Source organism: Cololabis saira, chromosome 22 (assembly GCF_033807715.1).
Source record: "Cololabis saira isolate AMF1-May2022 chromosome 22, fColSai1.1, whole genome shotgun sequence".
NCBI lineage: Eukaryota > Metazoa > Chordata > Actinopteri > Beloniformes > Belonidae > Cololabis > Cololabis saira.
Window position 1 is genome coordinate 21,208,348 of NC_084608.1, and position 20,812 is coordinate 21,229,159.

A 20,812-nucleotide genomic window follows, 5' to 3' on the forward strand; every position below is an offset into this window, starting at 1 on the left:
AGAATTACAACAGAGAGGAAATCAGACGAATTCGTGACAAAAAAAAAAATGCTAAAAGTGTTACTAGGTCTTCTCTGTGTCACGTGATCCACTCAATGACGTATGCGGAAGTAGCGGCACGCTCAGAATTCCTACCAGATGGACCCAAGATGTGCTGTGAGTATTTGATCAATAAAACCACTTTCTCCCCCCGTCACCATCACCCCTTTATTATTGCAGTTAGGGCGACCTCCTACTTAATAAATCTGTATACAAGAAGATGCGTTGAGCAGGCCAGAGACGTTTATAGATCCTCTAAGTCTTTATTATTTAAATTCAACGCGTTTATGGTCATAATAACGAACCATTGCACACGCAATTTACCACAAAAAGACAGCTTTCTGTTAAAATGAATCCATTAATGTTCCACTTTGAGGTTTGACTACCTTTATGCGTTTTTATATCGCTGTGTTTCAGAGAGAAGACATTATGCAAAGAAACAAGCAAACAAAAAAGAGAATAGAATAAATTAGAGATAGAACTTTTGTTTTCATTTTAGACCTGTCTAACACTCCTGGACTTGCTGCTCTGTTATTATTTGTCTGTCAATTGACTTAACTGCTTTCCTTTGAATAGACAGAAGATTTATTGAACACCAAAGACATGTCAATATTCCCAAGAACTCGTCTGAAACCTGAAGTGACCAACTATCTTAAGAGTGTCTTCTTAAACAAGGAGGTAAGAAGTTTCTTTCGAGGCAGGGGAAGTTCAGGAGAGTAAAAAAACAACAACATTTAGAGAACAGTTGAAATATTTTCAGTATCAACCTGATCAGGTTACATCTTAAATTCTTTCTTTCAAGTGTTTGTAAAGGATATCTTCTTCAGATTCACAGTTAAATATAAGAATACAGCTTCTAACAAGAATCCACCTTTCTCTCACAAGTAGGGCTGGGCGATTTTGGACAAAAATAAAATCCCGATTTATTTTTTCTGAAAACCCGATTTTCGATTTCGATTTCAATTTTTTTGGTAAAACTACAAAAGACAATGGAATAAATTGTTTCAAATATTATATATATCTTTATTTTTAAAGAAAAATAGCAAACAAATGTCCCTATTGGGAATGAAGTGCAATTGAAAGATACTGTAAATCCTCCTTGAGTTTAGTAAAGTGACAACATTTACAATTTTCTTGACTAAACAAAGATGACTAGACGAGCTCTGTCTGTAATGCAGCCAGCTGCAAAAAAGGAAAATCGATTTTCCGATTTTCCTTTTTTTAACATCGTCTTGAATAATAAATCCGATTTAGATTTAAAATCAATTAATCGCACAGCCCTACTCACAAGTCATTTAATGATGTTTTCATACAGAACAGATGCATGATACAAAAGTGGTACATCAACATAATAACGATAAGCCAAAGGTGTAATTATGACATAAACATTGCAAATGCAACATGTGACTGATATTACACATTAGAAGCAAAGCATAAGACTGAGATTAACAATACAAGATGATTTACTGATAAATAATAATGATTATAACTCCAGAAATTGATATAAGTGGGCCTGAAGTTTGTCATGTCATAATTTACCTGATCACTTCTGGAGTCTGCTTCACTGATTATACACCGCCATATCTAAAGACAGTAACACAGATATATTCGAGCCAATACACAGATCTAATCATTATAAACAGGCAGATTGTGACAAGGTTTTAAGGGTAAAGTTCGATTGTGGTTATTACACATATGTGTAGCAGTTTCCTTACTGGTCATTCTCCTATTTCTGCAGATTGCCTCTTCAATTCAAATTCAACAAAAACTTTAATAATCCCCAAAGAGAAATTAATTGAATCCCTTTTTCAATTTAATTAATTACTCTCTTTTTTTCTCTTGTGAATATTGATTTAAAAAAAATGGAATATGGACATTTTTTCTGACACTCTGGATTTGCTTGATTTGACCTCTAAAAGCTAGAAATGACCAGATTCTGCAAAAGAACCACTAATTAAGGCTTTGTCGTTTCAAATTCCTGTTTAACTTTAAAAGCCCTGACATGGAGCTTTGAGGAGCCAGTCAGCAGTTTTCCAGTTCAGTTTCTTCACCACTTAGATGTGGCATTTTTCCTCACGCAGGGGATAATTTTTTTTCTTTCCTTCTTTATGAGTTTTGCTCCAATGATATGTTAACTGTTCTGGAACTTTTTCCTGTTCTGTCTGGCTGTGATGCATTCAGGTGTTGGCATCTGTGGGTCTTCAGGAGGCAGAGCGTCGTTTCCAGAAGCTGCTGGAATGCCTGTCTCACCCGCCTTCATATACGTGCGTACGAGCCAGCACCCACCTGGCTCCTCTGGAGGAGATCAGGGACAGGCTGAGGGAGGAGCTGAAGAAGGCAAGCCAATAGGTTTTCATGTGTTGTGTTGTTTCTCAACAGCGGTGGATGCCCTCGTCAATGTCACCGAGTGTGTTGTCGTTGTAGAAGCAGATGATGTACGGCTCGTCGGGAGACGAGGCGTCTCTTCAGATCCTTCCACACCCGCAAATTGCAGATGTGCTTCTCCTTCCTGTTGATGGCCCGAGGTATGTGGGGAATGCTGGAAACCCAGCATCAGTCCAACCACTGAGCTTTGGCTCTCTCAGGCGAAAATATACTTGGGATTTAAAAGGATCACTGTGGACTAACTCAATCGAAAAACAACTAAGTCATCCGCACGTTCCTGCCAGATTCTTCTTAAAACAAAAAAAAGGACATCATTACAACAAGCTGTGAGTGACTGAACGCATGTGTCGTGCTGCACTCTCAGGCCCGTGAAGCAGCTCAGCTCGGAGGTGGTGGTGGGCGCTCAGTGTGGCAGTGCCGTGCTGAGGGGAGCTCACGTCTTCGCCCCGGGGATTGTCGCCTGCCCCAAGTGTAAGACTCAGAGCTACGAGGAAGAATCTATACTGTTCCCCTGCTTTTATCGCTTCAACCGTGTTGATTACACACCACAAACGGTGTTCTGCTTGTGTCTTCAGACATGAAGGTGGGGGACCTGGTGTCTGTCTTTTCTGATCTGGAGGGCAGATGCACTCGAGGAGCCACAAGCTTCCAGGGGAACAAAGTGTTTGTTGGGAATGGACTTGCTGAAATGGATCGCTCGAACATCTTCTGTACAGCTGAACCTCCCAGGTTGTTTACAGTTTTTTCTTCTCTTGGTCATGTTCTGGGTCTCTGGAAAGCTCCTAGAGACAACTTCTGTTGTAATATATAAAAAAAATATAAATAAAATTTAATTGAAAAATTGAATTAAAAATAGTACAATAATTACAGCAATTGTTCTTTTAAAACCACAAACCAGTTGTTTCATCAACAGAGAAGCATCCATATCTGTGGCTGCACAACAGTGTTCCTGAAACTCTGATGATGATTTCCTGGTTTCAGAGGTGTAGGAGTTCGTATGGTGGAGCCGCTTTACCAGAGTCCCTCCTTCGATGGCGTCCTGCCCAGCCTCGCGTTCCTGCAGGTATTTCTGTTGGAGTCTGTTAAGGCCTGAAAGATGAATTCCTCTGCTGGTAAAACAGGACAGAGTTGGACTTGTAGCCTCTTGACTTTTCTAAAAGTCAAAGCTTGAGTTGTTACCTGCGAGTAACCTGCACACCTCACGGACCAAGCTGAGCAGGGTGAGTGTTTTGTTTTTTTTGCAGAACCTGCCCTCTGTGGTTGTGGGACACGTGCTTGGACCTCAACCTGGCGAACGAATCCTGGATATGTGTGCTGCACCTGGGGGGAAGACCTGCCACATCGCTGCTCTCATGGGGGATCAGGTAGCAGCTTTGCTTCATTTCAGGAAAGCTTATTTGAAAAAAAAGGTTTTTAAATAGATATTTGTGTTGGCACTTCTGTTGGAATGATCATACAAATATGAGCAGGGCAATACAATTTATGTCTGAAAATTTGTCTGAAAAAGTACAACTTTGACCCAGATGCAAATATTTCTTAAACTAAAAATGTAGCGTAAAAATAGTTTTTGATCAGAATTCATCCTTACGCTGTCTTTCGATGATGTAGCTTAGTATTATTTTGGTCATGTTTACAGTGTTACTCGGATTTGTGGAAACCCTCAACTGGACTAATGTGTAACCCTTAACCGTCCATGGGTTATTCATCTATTTATTTATTTTAGCATCATTATTACTAATGTTATTTTATTTGTGTACTTTATTTTTTTTATTTTATTTTTTTCATTTTTTTTTATTTCATTATTTTATTTTATTTTATTTTTTTCTTCCTTGTTTACATATTATGTTTTACTGCTATTATCTTCTTTGTATGTGGGAACTGGGGAGGGTGGGATGTATGTAGGGTTGTTTGTCTTAAATTTTTTTTGAAAAATCTTATAAATAAAGTTATAAAAAAAAAATATTTTTTGATCGACCACTAGAGGTGCAATTTGGTGCATCTTATGCCAGGGGCTACCACATTACCTTTATTGTTATATGCTGCCCCTATGTGGTCACAAGTGCTATTGTTACATAGAGTAGCTTTAAAGCAACACAAATGAGTTCTTTCATAATATAATATGAGTATCAATGTAATTTAAAGGAACATTAGATTATTCTTAGCTCCAATCCCTTCTGACAGCAAAAACAAGCGAAAGTTACTTTGGACTCACTTCTGTCGCGTATTATCATTATCTCAAGACATCGATGAAACTCTCCCCCAGAGGTACCGTGGACATCATGACAGATGCACTCCAAGACCTAGTGCATCTGAGAGGAAATGTACAATATTTTCACACAGGGATTATCATAGTTGCCAACTCAGGGATGACTGACCGTCTTTCGCGATTCCCCCGTTGGCCTGCACTCACAGGACTCTACTTTCAGTCATGCTTGAAGCCAACTCTCACATGTACATCCATTATCACATCATTACACGACACTCCTGCATGATACCACATCCAAGAATCCGTACCATGGAGGAATATGAAGACAGCTGTAAGGACTCTGCATCTTTTTTGACTTGTTATGGTCAGAAACAGACCTCTCACACGTTTGAGCTCAGTTAAAAAAAAAAGAAAATAAATTCTTGCTATCGTATCGAATTTAGTTTTTTTTCTATGTGCAGAACCAGAACTCTCAGGAAAGACATGTATTCTTTTATGTGACACACACACACGGTTCTGCTGGACGGCGCCTCCAGCAGCAACCTAACCCCACACTTGAGTGTCCGATGCTTTGCTCCAGCTTACAGCCGATGCTTTTCTTGCCTCATGACAATGTCCTGTCCCACCCAGGGAGAGGTTGTGGCCTTGGACAGAATCAGGAACAAGATGGACCGCATTCGTCAGAACGCACAAATGCTGCAGCTGAAAAGTGTCAAGGCGTTCTGCTTCAACAGCACTCAGGCCGTGAGCAGCGATCCAGCAGCACAGGGAAGCGAAGGTACCAAGCAGCACCTTTGATCCCGCTGTGTGTACGACTGGATGTGATGCCGAACTGCTATCTCTGTGTCTGCCCGTGCTCCAGGACCACCTTTCCCTCCTGAAAGCTTTGACCGGGTTCTGCTTGATGCCCCCTGCAGCGGCCTCGGACAGAGGCCCAACATGGCCACCACCTGGAGCCTGAAGGAGATCTGTTCCTACTCGCCGCTGCAGCGCAAGCTGTTTCAAGCAGTAGGTTTCACCTAACAGACTTTTCCCAGCGTTTTACTGTCTCTTGCTGCTGCCAGTTAGGGTTTGTTGCGTTGACAGTGACGGATATCGGCCTGCAGGTGGAGGCATTGGGCTGCTGTGAGATAAAAAACACACACAGTGAGGGGAAATATGCAGCTCGCAGGGTTTTTATAGAAGTCACTCCTTTGATTTATATTCATTAACAAGCCTCCTCATAACTGTGATCGCGAGAAAGGGTTTCAAACATAAAGGGTTTTATGTTTGAGAAAAAGAGAAGCAGATCGAGAACACGGTCCCGGAGGGATGTCATCTGGAGAGGTGCTCTCTTCTTCCCCATGAATTTTGAATGATTTCGTGGGTGGACGTTTTGCTTTAACTATGGATTCTAGATGGAGCCCTTTGCAGTGAGAATCATTCATCTTTGTGGCAGATGGTCCTCCATCAGTGTCCAGCAGCGTCTCCTCAAGGTCACCCTGAAGAAAGACGGCTTCTCTGAAGACGGATGCGCCCGTATCCGGCACACACCACCAGGCTTTGAATTATGTAACGAGAGAGAGTTAGATGTGCAGCGCCTGATTTAAAAAAACATTTTTTATCTTTGGCCACGTGGACACTCAGATCGTTTATCTCGTTTAGCAGTTACAAGGAAACATAAATTATAATTTATCGAAAAATCTCTAATTGTATATCAGCGTTTAGCTTTTTGCAGTCTCTAGAGGATGTTCATTCTGCTCTTTTACTTTACAGAAACTGCAGCAATTAATGACATGTTGTATTTCAGAACAAGTGGAAGGAAGCAATATAGAATAACCTTGCAATTTGCATTTATAAAATAAATACTTGAACAAGTTCAAATGATCTGCAACAAAGAAGGTGTTTGCAGACCTTGGAGAGATGCCGAACCTGAGTGATTGACAGGAAAAAGAGATAGATATGTCAATTATAAGCTGTCAGAGGAAACGATGCAAAGGATTAAAATAATTTATTAAGAGCTTGGTGCTGGTTATTCCAACTTCAGACATCTGGTGAGGATGCCTCAAGACTTTATCTCTCGGCTGGACTTGGGTGGCTGGAGAGGGGGAGTTCTGAGCTTATCTACTTAGACTGCTGCCCCCAGGTCTTGAAACTGGATAAGATGAAGCTAATAGATGGATGCATTGAAACCTACATTGAAGAAAAGGAGGGTATTGTAGGCTTAAGAGACACAAAAGGATAGTTGAAAGATAATTGGCGGGAAAGAGGTCTGAAAAATGATCTGATCTGAAGAAGAATTGCAATTCTTAATGGAAGATATATCTAATTTATTGAGGCATGTCAACATAGACATTTCTTTTTAAGTCCATGGATACTTTATGATCTTTAAACACCCAGAGTTTTACATTTATGCTGTCCTGCAGAGGGAAACTCTTTCATTGTAACATCTGAGCAGGGCCGGTGTAGGACGCTCATGTGTTCAAAATCTAGAAATATTTGGCAGAAGTGCCAGGAGAGCAGATCTAACTCAAAACAACTGCCACTATTTCTGAGTCAGGTGTCCAGTTCTAGCTGCTTGGTTGTTTTCTGCTGTGACGTGTTCTCTGTTTTCATGTTTTATGCTCAACTGTAACGAGCTCACTAGTGCCCCCTGGAGGGCGGACAGGCAACAACAGTTCAAGGTTATTTCCCCCCAGCAACCACAAGGGGGCAACGATGAGCCCATTCCCGACTTCATGAAAACATTTTGTTGTTGTTTTAAAGTCTGTCTGTCGTGTTTTCACTCACTGTTATTTAGATTTGCACATCCAAAGAGCTAAACTGTAAGGCCCTGTTGGCTTGTGTGGTAACAATCTAGGCTAAACATCCCATCTCTGTTCAAATATCACATCATTATTGGTGTTAGTGAACCAGATCAGAGATGAATGTGTGCAACGCATAATCGTGTTCTCTTAAGCCAAGAAGAGGCTTAATTACTAAAAAAAAAACAGCTTTGACTTTGCCTCACATGTCTGCTAACATTGATTGTAACGTTTATTGCTGCAGGCAGTGCGGTTGCTGAAGAAAGGCGGGGTTTTGGTGTACAGCACCTGCACAGTGACCCTGGCGGAGAATGAGGAGCTGGTCGCCTGGGCCCTCGGCACCTTCCCCTGCCTCACACTGCAGCCGCAGGTGAGACGCCCTCCCCACCCACACACTCCAAACTATTGTTCACAAAAACAAGGAACAGAACGGAGGTGAAACCTAGATGTGTTTCAGTTTATGGGGTTAATCTGTGGAACGTTTTGGAAATGGAAATTAAAGAGTGCAGTACATACCAAATATTGAAGAACAAGATTCTCATTAAGTATGATCATATTGTATGAGTGTTTATGTAAGTGTCAGAACTTAAAAAGATAAAAGGTCTATGCAGTATATTGAATGTTTTCAATATACAAAAAGTATATGAAATGTTTTTCTTTTAATTGATTTACTGCTCTGTATCGGTATAAGTGGGAGCTGACAGAAGTTGATTATAAAAGGGTAGGCGTAATAAGCTAAGCTTCACCTTTTCCGTCTTGTTTTATTTGTATATTTTGGTCTAATGCACTATTAGCATTAACTTTATGTTTATTTGTTGTTTTCTTTTTTTCATTTCTTTTATTTTGGAAATCACCGAAATAAACAAACAAACAAACGACCTAGACTAATTATTTGTATTTGACCCCTCACGATTACCTCTTGAAATTAGGTTTATATATTAATTTAGTCATGTCTAATGTGATTTTCTCACCTACTTTGATAACTTGTGTGGACCCTGATGATGTTTAGGGTCATCTTTGTGCAGAGCAGCAGCCACAAAATATAAATATATAAAGCCTTTGTTTTTAGTGCATTTTGCACATCTTTTGTTTGTAGGATGTGACAGGCTTTGTCTCAGGGTGGTTAAAGCCACAATGACTGAAAACCTGGCGTGTAGGTAGTCCTGGGGGGGGGGCACTTCTGGACTATATGGACTTCAATCTGTCATAAACTTGCAGACAGAGTCGTCAGTTCTTGATTAAAGACGAAGAAATAACTTTAATTGACCCTTAGTCAGCGTAAAGGTGATTAGCTCTCCTGTGTCAGTTTTTGAAACAAACAAACAAACAAAACCACAGCCCGACACTCAAGCACCACGTCACCACATCTCATTGTTATCTTATCTTATATTGTCTCTTATCTAATGTGTGGAGATATTGAGACAGCACTTCCTGTGTTAGTTATTGAGGATTATGGGTTATTAGATATGAAATGTAATAACAAGTTTATAAGTGCTGTGTTTAAGTGGAGATCATTTAATGACTATCACAGAGGGTTATATTCTGACACTTCACAGTCTTTAAGTTTGTCTACATTAGAAAAAGCCCACTCAAATTATATCAAATGGCCCATTCCCCCCAAAGTCAAGGAAACTCATTTTAAATTGATCAATAAAATGTATCCAACCGCTGAATTTTTGAGACAAAGATTTAAATTTGAAGTTGACCCCTGTGCTTTTTGTAATGAATCTGAAGAATCACTTGATCACATGTTTCTATTGTGTCCTGTCTCACAAACTTTGTGGCGTGAAATTAGAAATTGGCTATCTTTAAAAATGAATGACATTCCATTCCGAAATCGCTAATATTATTTTTTACAAAGATACAATTGACAAATCAGTGTCCTTCTTGGTTAATCATTCTCTTACTGGCTAAATATCATATACACTGTTGTAAGTGGAGAAAAATGAAGGCCTCTTTCCAATGTTTTTTAAATGATTTCAAAAGTTTTTTTGTCTCTATGAAAAATATTAATAATAATAATGGCTTGGTTTTATATAGCGCCGTTCAAGGCACCCAGAGCACTTTACAGAGATCATTATTCATTCATACACATTCTCACCGGTGGTGGTAGCTACGTTTGTAGCCACAGCTGCCCTGCAGACTGACAGAAGCGTGGCTGCCATATTGGGCCAAACGGCCCCTCCGACCACCACCAACATTCATACACACTCAAACACATTCACATGGGGCCAGGTGGGTAAGGTGTCTTGCCCAAGGACACTACGACAGCAACTGGGACAGAGCGGGATTCGAACCGCCAATCATTGGACGACACGCTCTACCACCTGAGCTACTGCCGCCCCAAGACATTAAAGGGGACCTATTATGAAAAACACGTTTTTTCTTGCTTTAACATATATAAAGTGGTCTCCCCTCAGCCTGCCAACTCAGAGAAGGAGGAAAGCAACCAAATTCTGCAGTGTCTGTACAGCCGCCCGGATGAGCCATCCAGTCTGATGTGGCTTCTACGAGCCGTTCAGATTCTGCGCATTTTCGTTACGTAACCAAAATACAAACCACGCCCACAACTATAAAACCGTGTAACTGCACACGAGCGTCTGACTATCGCGTAGCCCTGCGTGACATCGGACGCTCTCTGTCCATCTCCCTCCAGCAGCTGCCACTTTATTGAGGTTTTTGTAGTGAAATGAGGAGGAATCATAGAGATAACTTCTCACTTCAACTAACTGGATCAGCCGTTCCTCATCATGACCGTTTCCTACAGCGCTTTCAACCCGCTTTCAACGCGAGCGACAGGAAGAGAATAGAAGCAGGGCGTCCGACAAATGTTCAGCTCAAAACGGCACTGCGTCGCGCAGCGCAGCGCTGCGTTGCTGCGTTGCTGCGACCAGTTAGGACAGTCCAATAGAAAATAAAGCAATGGAATTGATTTTGTCGCTGACACTCGCTCGCATCGCATGCAGTTATGACACGGTGTGACTCCGCCAGCCGGAGCTTCCGCCATTCTTCCATAACGGTGTATGGCGTCATTCAGGCAGCCAATCAGAACAGTGTCTCATTATCATAGCCCCGCCCACTCAGAATCCTGCATAGATAATGAGGTTAGAGAATAGGAAGATAAAGACACTATAGATACACTTCAGGTGGAGCTTTGATAGGACTATTACACACACACACACACACACACACACACACACACACACACACACACACACACGCATGATCATATACATACATGCACATACTGGCTTGTTCACCTGCATGCTTGCTCTGTAGTTTTTGGGGTTAGGTAGCGGTAGCTTAGTTTAAAAAAAATAAAAACAAAATAAAGACATGGTTTAGAGGCTGAATTTCTAATTTATTTAGGAAAAACAATCAAAAGCTTGTTTTTAAGACATTCAAGGCCTGTTTAAAATAGGGATTATATGCCATAATAGGTCCCCTTTAAGTCAAATAACAAAAATGTTTAACCGATATATCAAAGTATCTTTTATTTTAAGTATCTTTTTGAAATGTCGATGCTATTTGCTTTAAAATGCCTTACTGCTTCTTTGTTATTAACTTTAATTGTCTACCTTATTTTTTGTGTATATGTCCCTTGTTCATGATACCTCCCAAAATGTTCTATTTTCTTATATTTTACTTTCTCTACTAGCAGCTTGTATAAAATATGTTTTCCTTGTTCATAAATTGTGTTCAATAAAAAAAATAATAAAAATCTCATTGTTATCTTTTCTCAGGTGCCTCAGGTGGGCGCGCAGGGCATGCTGGGAGCCGGCCTGTCACCTGGGCAGCTGCGGCTGCTGCAGAGGTTCAGTCCTGAGCTGAGCTGGGACCAGACGGGAGGCACAGCCCCCCTCCCCTGCAGGGCCGACACGGACACCATCGGCTTCTTTATCGCCAAGTTCCTGAAAAACTGACTGGAGGGCACGGTTTTTTCCTCACACGAGACGACAAGATCGGGGACAATAGACTAAAGAGCCCACTGCTGTTTACAGCGTCCGCCCCTTAAACAGCTGCTCCGAGAAACCGCGGGCCATGTAGGGATAAGCTTTATAAACACGGAGGACATGCGGGAGGAAGGGACGGAGACACCAACGCAGAGCCTACGGCGTAGAGTACGCGGCGACGCGCACCATACGCCGTAGGCCCTGCGTCGATTTAACGCGGAACCATAAATCAGCCTTGAACGAGAGCTGGCGAATGCAGCAGTTCTCGTGTCGCCATAACAACAGTGACGACACGGCTGCCATGGCGACGGTTGATTCGCTGGATCCGAGAGTGTAGACCAGGAAGTGGTGTGTGCAGAAGGAGGTCATAGGAGGTATTAACAATTTAGCATCTTTTACTGGTGCTGGAGACCAGTGGGACGTCTAATTAATACATCTGAACCTGCCATTTGCACGAATCACAGCGATCATTAGAAGGAAGTTACAGATTTTCAAAATAAAAGTTATTTCTGCCTTACACACTGAATAAAAAATAACCTCAAGTGCTCTGTTTAATGTGTATATGAATATTTAATGAGTGCTTTCTAAGACCGTAATCTAGCTGTCTGAATATATGAGAGTTTTGTTATTGCGCATTATTTGCAAACAATTATAACTCATCCTAAATGGACATGTTTCATAGCTGTAACTCTTTATGAAAACCTTTTGAAGCCACTCAGAGATGAGAATAAAATTTTGTATTTGATTGTTTTTTGTTGTGATTTTGCTGTTAATTAATGACAATCATTCCTAAACAGGACGTTTTTAATTGTTGACATACCGGTGAAGACTTGTAAAACATGCATACGTGCATAGATTGTTTAAATATATTTAAAATGTGGACTTGAAGTGGTATCACTAGCTCAGTCCAACTGGAACTATGTGTCTCCACGGTGCACTTTCTGTTTTGCACTACTTTAAGGAGCCCTCACACTGACTTTCTTTCTTCTTTTAACTGTTACCAAATCATGCACACATCCGTCTGCACTGCATCTTACTGTTTTATTGTTTATACTGTAGCAGCACATTACCGACTACAACGGCAGCAGAGCAGGTTTATTTACATTTTTCTCTCGAATTGGCATTCAACTTCTGATACAAACTGCGTCTCTGGGAGCACTTGTCTATTTTGGCAGCAGCTGTGTGTAAAGAAGTGCCTTTCTATTTTAGACGCATCCCCTCAGTATCATCCTTCACGTCGCGGTTGTCATGACGACGCAGGAGGCAGGCCGGTGAGTTTCTAGGGACTATTTTTAGCAGCCGCATCCCTCCCGTGTCTGGCTCTTTTGACAAAGCACACATCAAATCCTTCTCCTGTTCAGTTTTGTTTTGTTTTTTTCTTTTGGTCAACTTTATTCTTCATATTTATGCATCGTTATGTACATAGACATGTACACAGTTATAAAATCTGTAGAGCTACGAATGTAGCTTAGAAATGTTTTTTTTTTCTCATTTGTTGGGCAAAAAAATAACAAAGGACATGGGGAGTGATGTGTAAACAGATGAGGCAGAGTGGATGGAGTGAAACTTGAAGTCAACAGAACTAGTAGGAGTTTTTGTGTTATGAATCTTGAACCAAGAGTGCAGGTAGAAGCTAAAAAAATATCCAAAATGACATCAATGTACTTGAAATAGATCCCGTGTTTTAGTCAGGGAAAGGGACAAATGGCAGTAAGATTAAAAAAACAAATACTATCTGGTAAACATTTGCAGTTGTTGGAGATTGTTTTGCAAATGCATCTTTTAATTTTAGGTGTAGAACATACCAAACACAATTTCCTGCATGAAACATTCTTTGTACTAAGAAGTGGGAACTCAGGTGGGAATGAAAGAACATCATTCATTAGAAAAGGGGTCAGATTTGATAAAAGAAGAAGCGGAGTGGATTTTTTCCTGGGAGATCTACAGAGAGCTGAACATCGTATCAAACCAGTCTGATTCAGTAAAAGTGCAGAATAACATGTACCAAGTTATAAAATGTTTCTGGACCCATACAAAGAACAGTACTGCATGTTGGAGACAACGTTGGTTTGAAATCATTCATCTTTTAAAGAAAGACTAAAGTGCGCCTCAAAGGAGACATAAATATGCAGAAAATGAATGACGGAAACTGTGGACAGAATATTAATAATAATAATTAATAATAATAAACAAAAAAGGAACTAAGCTTTAGATGTTGACAATAAATTAAAGAAGTAGACTGACAATTTGGGAAAAACGCTCTCCTGCTGAGAGTTAAACAGACCTGGACAACTCTGGTAAATATGAGGCTACAACCAGCAGCTGCTCAAACAAACATTCTGGATTTAAAACAACTCTAGGTCTGTTATTAGATGGTAACAAGTGTAAACCTTTGATCCAGACCTAAACAATGTGAAATGAATCAGTTTTAGGTGAGAAAGGATCAAGCATTAGCTGCAAATCTGTAATATTTTTTTTATCAAAGGAGCAACAGCCTTATGTCAAATTAAAATGCTATTACAAGCCCCTGAAAAGATTCAAAAATGTCATTTCACAAACGTTTTCAGTGAAATACAGTCAGACTTTTTTTTAAAGCTTCAGTTTGTCGTTCAGTTGAAGTGTTATTTATCGTACTAACTGCTTCTGTTAAGATTGTTTTTGTAATAAATTGTTTTTATAATAAACAGGTCAATCAGGAGACACAGTATGAATGTATAACAATTCAAAATGATCATAAAGTTGAATCTATGTCTCTAAAAAGAGCATCAGGTTTCACCACAAGGAGATTTACCGTAGGACTGCTGCATTAGGTTAGTAAGTTTCAGCTTGATGAACCTCATAAACTGGAATCTGGGTTTAAGTCTACGCAGGCAAATAAGCAAATTTCCCAAATTGAGCAAAACAATATGCAATTACAGCATTAAACTATGGTGGCTGGTCAACCCTCGCAGTAGTCTGAAGGAACAAATTATTCAAGTGGTAACAAGTAATAAAAATTAAGAATAATAGAAATAATAAAAATTATGATGCTAATCACAGAAAGCACAGCTCAGAACAGAAAAAAATTCTGCTTTTGTGTCATGCTTTACCAAACACAGGTTTAAAATATGCATATTTGAGAATATTCATGCATATCCACACATAAACAATGTCTATGCATAGATACACACATACATATAATTATATATTTATATTTGTATCTACGTAATCAAAATCCTGCAAATGATGCAAGCACTTTTACAAAGAAGTGTACATAAATAGGATGCTGTGGTTTGGGGGTATAGCAGCACAATGGGAGAACAGAACGGTCTGTGGGAGGAGTCCAGAGGAACCGCAGCAGGAGTTTGGTCTGTCACTGGTGGATGTACGAGTCTCTGGACCACTCCCCTGCCTCGCCCCTCTTTTTAGGTGCCACCTCCCCCTCTCGGTCCCTCTCTCTGTCCCGGTCGTAGTAGTGGTGGTGGTGGTCGCGCGCGGGCCGGTGGTGGTGGTGAGAGCGCTGTTTGTTCCGTTCGTTGTGGTCCTGCTCGCGCTCCTTCAAGCGGTGGTGTCCCGCGCTGTGGCCGGCCTCCTCCGCCCCGCTACGGTGGTGGTGGTGGTGGTGGTGGTTGTGGTCCCGGTGGGGCAGCGCTTCGTAGCGCTGCTGCTGCTGGGGGTGCCCCTCCCCTAGATCCTCCTCGTCCTCTTCCTCCTCCTCCTCCTCCTCCTCGTCCTCTTCCTCATCCTGATGGCGGAGCTGAGCCCGCGGCTCGGTGTGAGCCGAGTCCTTGCTCTCGTGGCTCTCTCGGCTCTCGGGGGTCTCAGAGTCTAAGGTCTCCTGCCGGGAGAGCCCCCTGGCTCGACTGCTGTGGTGGTGGTGGTGGTTGTGGTGCTCCGTCCTGGTGGAGGCCGACCTGTGGTGGACGTGCTGGGCTCTCTTGGAGGAGTCTGTCCTGAGCGGCCTCTCCTCCTCCTCGTTGCCCTCCCCCTCGGCTTCCGCGTCGGCGTCGGCCGGGTCCAGGCTCTGGTGGTGGTGGTGATGGTGGTGGTGGTGATGATGGTGCTGGTAATCTTCTTTTGAGACCTTCCTCTCCACTAACGCTTTATCTCCCTTCTGCTCTGTACTGTTGCCCTGAAAGTAGTGACACGGATCAGTCAGTAAGACGGCACAAAGCGCCACATCAGCACTCTTCACTGCAAACACACACACATGCGCACACAAATACCCACCCGATCCTTCTGCACGGATTCACCCCAGTTCACACACGATGTGAAAGCATGAATTATCACACTTGAACACACACTTGCTCATCAAATCCACAGAAGGTTTCACTTTGGCGGCATGTTACACTACTCGGCTTCAGCATTCCCACACTTACCACTCGAGCAAGTACGAGCTCACTCCTGCTCGTCATCGGTATCAGCCTTGTCCTCATTCTCAGTCTTACATTTCCCATTGTAATGGCAGTGAGTGGGGGAAAGGTAGACTTGTTCAACTAAACAACTCAACTCATAAAATCTCTTTCAGTCAACTAAAAAGGATAATTGGTCAGTCACAAGCAAAAAAAAAGCGTAGATCATAAAAAGAAAGTAAAATAAGCTGTTATGTTAATAGTTCTGCTATTTTTACCTCCTAGGTTTTCAAGGTTTCTTAGATAATTTAGGATTGAATTCCAGCTAAATACATTAAAAACACAGAGGTAAAAAACCCTCCTGAGACATGTTGGCAAAATGAAAGTTTGTGGAAAGCTGTTTGGAAAAACTGGTATTTATGTTGCATACCTTCAAACCTCCAATTTGTACTCAGAGTTTCCTGCCTGAGTGTGTCGTTTTACACATTTTCCCAAGGTTGGAGACCTCTGTATGGGAATATTTACTTTATACTTCATTTGCAAACTTGTGGATTATTGACAAGTTAATAGATACATGTCATTGCAGACAAAAAAATTGAATAGTAATATATATATACAGTATATATTCTGTGTTTATATAAAAGTGTAGCTTATTTTTAAGTGCAGTTCTTCAAAGTTGGATAAACACAGGCTCCATTTGGTTTCATCTTTCTCCTTCTAGACCTCTGCAAGCACTAGCCCTCTCTGCCCCGGACCGGGATGGCCTCAGCGTGTTTTACCTGCACTCCGGAGGCCGGTGCCGGGCTGGAGGGCAGGGTGGCTGTGGGCAGCTTGGTCAGGACTGGCTCAGGTGGGCTGGAGCTGGGTGGGTGAGTGCTCTTCCAGTAGGCCTCCAGGTAATCAGCCATGTGCTCACAGGCGTCTTCTAGCTGGTTCTCGTCGAGGATGATGTCAAACATCTCCTGGGAAAAGCGAGACGGCCCCCGTTTAAGGAAATGAAGCATGACAATGTCAAAGAAAAAACACAGAGATGTTAAAACTTAATCGCAGTTAACCGACTGTTAAACGAGTTAAACGCAGTTAAATGACTCATGTTTGAGAAATCCATAGGACGTCAAAAACATCTTTCTATTGTACATTAGAAATACCAGAGCTGTTTTAGATAAACAACCCACTCAATTAAAAACATCAGCTGCTAATTCTCAGGAAATATGAAACGATTGCCCCCTAAAAATATCTTCCTAAATTAAGTCTGCACTTTCACAAGCCGGGGGCGCTTGCTCCATTCTCTAAAATAATTGCTAAGCAGATTAGAGAGGAACATGAACCCAAGATAGACCGTGCTTTGTCTCATCAACTTCATCTCATTTATTTTTCAAAAAAAGAAAAGCCCTGTAAATGTTTAAAAGTAAACTTCCTCAAAGGAAGACTGGAAGAGATTTTTGAATTGCCTCTCAATAGTGAGCAATGTCATTTAAGGATTTAAGGAATTTAGGGGTTTAAGGAGTTTCTATACTTAAAATCTACAGGCTGAAAACCTGTGATCTCCAATCACTCAGATGGCACTGCGTCATTCATCAATAGCTGATATTACCATAGGGACAACAGATTACTTTGTTAAGCAATATGATACAGAGCTATACTCACAAATGGAAATTAAAAAAATTACTGTGAAAAACTGAAGCCTCGTATAGAGGTGACATTGACTTCCCGAGCTCGGAAGCATCTGGGATGGATCATCAAACAATAGAAACATATACTGCTGTCACATTTCCACCATGTTTCCACTGTGTGTATAAAAAGTGACCAATGACAGGCTATGAGGCGATATCATTTTTTCTTAAAGAAATGCGTACCATGTGCCAAGATAAAACACAAAAAAGGACCATGCACACCGTTATCAGTGATAAATTTCAAAGGCAGATTATGGAGGGAGTTGTATCAGTTGACATCTTTTCCAGGGACATCCGTACATTTTTTCAACAGGATAACTACAATGTTAGGCATGGCTGCAAAACAAGAGGGCTTGGGTTCTGGTCTGGTTTCTCCGTCCACATCAGATAATGTGAGGAGACTTTTAGAAATGAAAAATGTAACAACAAAGATCCCGTACTGATGCACATTTTGAAATGCGTTTGCAGGAAGAATGTGACCTCAGAGGAATGTATCCTCAATGCCAGGATACCTGAAGTGTTTCGAGAAGAAACAGTAGCTTTAAAAAGAGATATAAGTGTTGTCGCCCCAGACCTTTTTAGAATATGTCGCAATCAGAGGTGGACAGAGCACTCGACCCCAGTACTTGAGTAAGAGTACAAATACTACTGGTCAAAATTTACTCCGTTACAAGTAAAAGTAGCTCAGTCAAAATATTACTTGAGTAAGAGTAGAAAAGTACTTGCTTTTAAAGGTACTTAAGTATCCAAAAGTAAATGCTTTTAAATTTACTTTAAGTAAGAGTAAGAGTAAATTTCTTATTTTCCACATCAGTAAATTACTATATTTTTTCTAAATCAATTGTTGCTGTCTTGACAAACGCAGGCTACTTTGGCGGTATCGTTTTGAGGAGGCTTGACGTATTTCCTCTTTACGTACATCCCAGTGGAGAGCGTGCACTGTGATAGGTCTCCTCCTTTGACAAAAACAGCTTGTGTCCAATAGGATTTTAGGGAAGAAGAAAAAAGAGCAGACCTGAAAGTAACGAGTACTTTTCAGCCTTCCTAGAAATGTACTTGAGTAAAGGTAAAAACATTTGTCTTGGAAATGTATTCAAGTAAGAGTAATAAGTACCAAAGAAATCTAATACTCAAGTAAAGTACAAATCCTCTGGATATGTACTTAAGTACAGTACTCAAGTAAATTTACTCCATTACTGTCCACCACTGGTCGCAATGTCTTCAATAAAGGAGTGAATGGACGTCTTGGGACGAAAAGTGCAAATGAAAGAATCGCAGGTTTTTCTAATTTAAGGTTCTTAAACAAAGAGCAAAAAAAAAAAAGAGGAAATCCCTGGGTTATTTTAGACTCTACATTTCACAGAAATAGTGATTTAGGTTGAATGTGGAGACTCACAGCAGGACACTGAGCCAGCTTGTCGGCAGCCACCATCTGGACATTGAGGTGTTTGGCCTGAGACTTGCCTCTGGACTTGATCAGCCTCTGCAGCACCTAAAAGCAAACCAGGACACAAGGCAACGAGGTCACAGCTGCTTTTGGTTGAATTAAATCAAGATAATCCTCAAGCATGTCACGGTCAGCTCTATAGAGTACAAAAGAAGACGTTGATTGGTTATCTATTAACATAATATAAGTAAAAGGAGAAACGAACGTGCAGAAACAACGCTATCACTGATGATATTCTAGTACAATTCACTGATCATACATTTCTGCACCTTTGTCTAATACATTTCCATTCTACCTTACAAAGCCACATTAAACTTCACAAAGATACCGTTGTTATCTCTTCAGTGTATATGAAGTGGCAGCATGGTGCAGAGGAGGGACGATAAAGAAGAATTTATTTGATCCTGCTGTGAGAGTGATTCAGTCTGCTGCCACTGATTTAAAGCCTGCACCTCATGTCTCTTTCACTGGGCCATCTCTCATTTTCTGTATTACTCAAATGCTTGTTTTTTTATTGATCTCTGAATCATGAGGCTTTTTATTGCACTTGCTGAAGGTCAGAGTGATGAATCAGACGTCTCTTGGATTTTCTAGCTCACAAACCAGCAGTCAAGTCTGACATGGTGGATTTAAAACTGCAGTCGGGAGCGGCTCAGACACAGAAGGGCAGTACAAGCTGTGACAAGGCACGACGACAAGGAGGATGCAAATAAGTCTGGATGGCTTGACTAAAACCTAATTAATGAGAGGAGAGGGAACACTGCCTTCTTTTTTTCACCTTGTCCTTGTTTTCCATCCCTGTGTGTGTTCAAAGACTTTAGCATTTGTTGCTCACCTTGGGAGAGGTGATCTTGACATAGACGATAATTGGAGCGAGGGAGGTCTTTCCCAGCTGTGACGGATGGTTTATGGTGTCAGCGTCCAGAACCACCAGCTGTAATGTCCGAGCCAGCTCGAAAATCCGCTCGATCTCACTCTGGACTTCAGCTGAAGGGAGATGCAAAGGTTCAGATTTATTCTTGAAAAAAACCCAATCTTTATTATAAATGGACATTTTGTTCAAACTGTAATGTGTAGCATTGGAACACCACCATGATAATACAGTTATTATTACATTTAACTCTATCATACTGCATTTTTACAGGTGTTTTTTTGCAGTGAGGTTTGTGACAGGTGTTTTTTTGCAGTGAGGTTTGTGACTCACTACAATAATAATAATAAAAACCACAATCATTTCACATATACCAAACCTAAAATAGCAACATATTCACAGTTGGTGACTTCTCAGAGTATCCCAAAACTCAAATTTTACTTTCTAAAAACTCAAAAATACTATCATCTATATGTTGTGACTTGTACATGGCCAGAACGGTGGCTTGGGGGGTATTTTTTGAGAAACCCTCATGATACCAGCATGGCAGAAAAATGGCTTGAAAATGTTATTAAATGATCATCAGTATGATTCCCCAGAGAAACAAGCACATCCAGATTGCTTCTTTATGAGTCCGGTAATCATATCTGTCTTGGAAAATCCAACTGCAATGCATCATTGAGATGATGCTCGCTCTCAATCCTCCTGCAGCATCACGACTGAAATATTTAAAAGACATCAAGACTCAAGGGATAAGGTTTATGGTTGAAACTAATAGCTCTGAGAGGAGCAGCAAGCCATATTATGTTACCTCGAAGGATAACTGACTGTTACAACACATGACTACACTCAGACACTCTCACAGATGAGGATTTGCCTGCAAAAGCCGCCCTGCAAGCAAGGCAGGAAGAAAGCTTCATGACTTTCAGTCATGACTGAAAGTTTGAAGTGACGTGATGACATGAAAACATTCCAGTTTTACAGCACAGTCAAGTTTTGTGAAAGTCGTGAAATAATCTCAGCTGTTTCCAAAGCTGGGTTTTCTTGAAATAACTTGGAGTGATTCTGCTTCAAATCAACATCTCTTTTTATTCAATGAATGACATAAAAAAAAAAAATGAGGA

At 41.0% G+C, this 20,812-nt stretch overlaps 2 protein-coding genes across 14 annotated transcripts in view; one reads left to right on the forward strand and one right to left on the reverse strand.

Annotated features, from left to right (window-relative positions):
• The first annotated feature begins 120 nt into the window (after positions 1-120).
• nsun6 (NOP2/Sun RNA methyltransferase 6) lies at positions 121-11,503 on the forward strand. 3 transcript variants are annotated; one of them, XM_061712960.1, is made up of 12 exons: positions 121-156; positions 616-717; positions 2,221-2,376; positions 2,464-2,564; positions 2,789-2,895; positions 3,000-3,153; positions 3,406-3,487; positions 3,669-3,788; positions 5,261-5,408; positions 5,493-5,638; positions 7,658-7,783; positions 11,157-11,503. In XM_061712960.1, the coding sequence occupies exons 1-12, from the start codon at positions 139-141 to the stop codon at positions 11,334-11,336; spliced, it is 1,440 nt and encodes a 479-aa protein (XP_061568944.1). In that variant the 5' UTR covers positions 121-138; the 3' UTR covers positions 11,337-11,503. The 3 variants fall into 3 exon arrangements, with proteins under 3 accessions (XP_061568944.1, XP_061568945.1, XP_061568946.1); XM_061712961.1 differs by having other exon boundaries at positions 2,245-2,376; XM_061712962.1 differs by lacking the exons at positions 121-156; positions 616-717 and having other exon boundaries at positions 2,238-2,303; positions 2,419-2,564.
• Positions 11,504-12,000: 497 nt separating this feature from the next.
• Positions 12,001-20,812, reverse strand: part of cacnb2a (calcium channel, voltage-dependent, beta 2a) — a 73,598-nt gene continuing 64,786 nt past the window's right edge. For 10 of the 11 annotated variants that reach the window (XM_061712970.1, XM_061712971.1, XM_061712972.1 and 7 more), the window contains 4 exons: positions 19,653-19,804; positions 18,767-18,862; positions 16,477-16,659; positions 12,430-15,477 (listed from right to left, as the gene is read on the reverse strand). In XM_061712970.1, coding sequence (XP_061568954.1) covers positions 14,719-15,477; positions 16,477-16,659; positions 18,767-18,862; positions 19,653-19,804 — 1,190 coding nt within the window. In that variant the 3' untranslated portion in view covers positions 12,430-14,718. Of the gene's footprint in view, positions 15,478-16,476; positions 16,660-18,766; positions 18,863-19,652; positions 19,805-20,812 lie in introns of all 11 variants that reach the window. The other variant, XM_061712967.1, reaches the window with a different exon arrangement.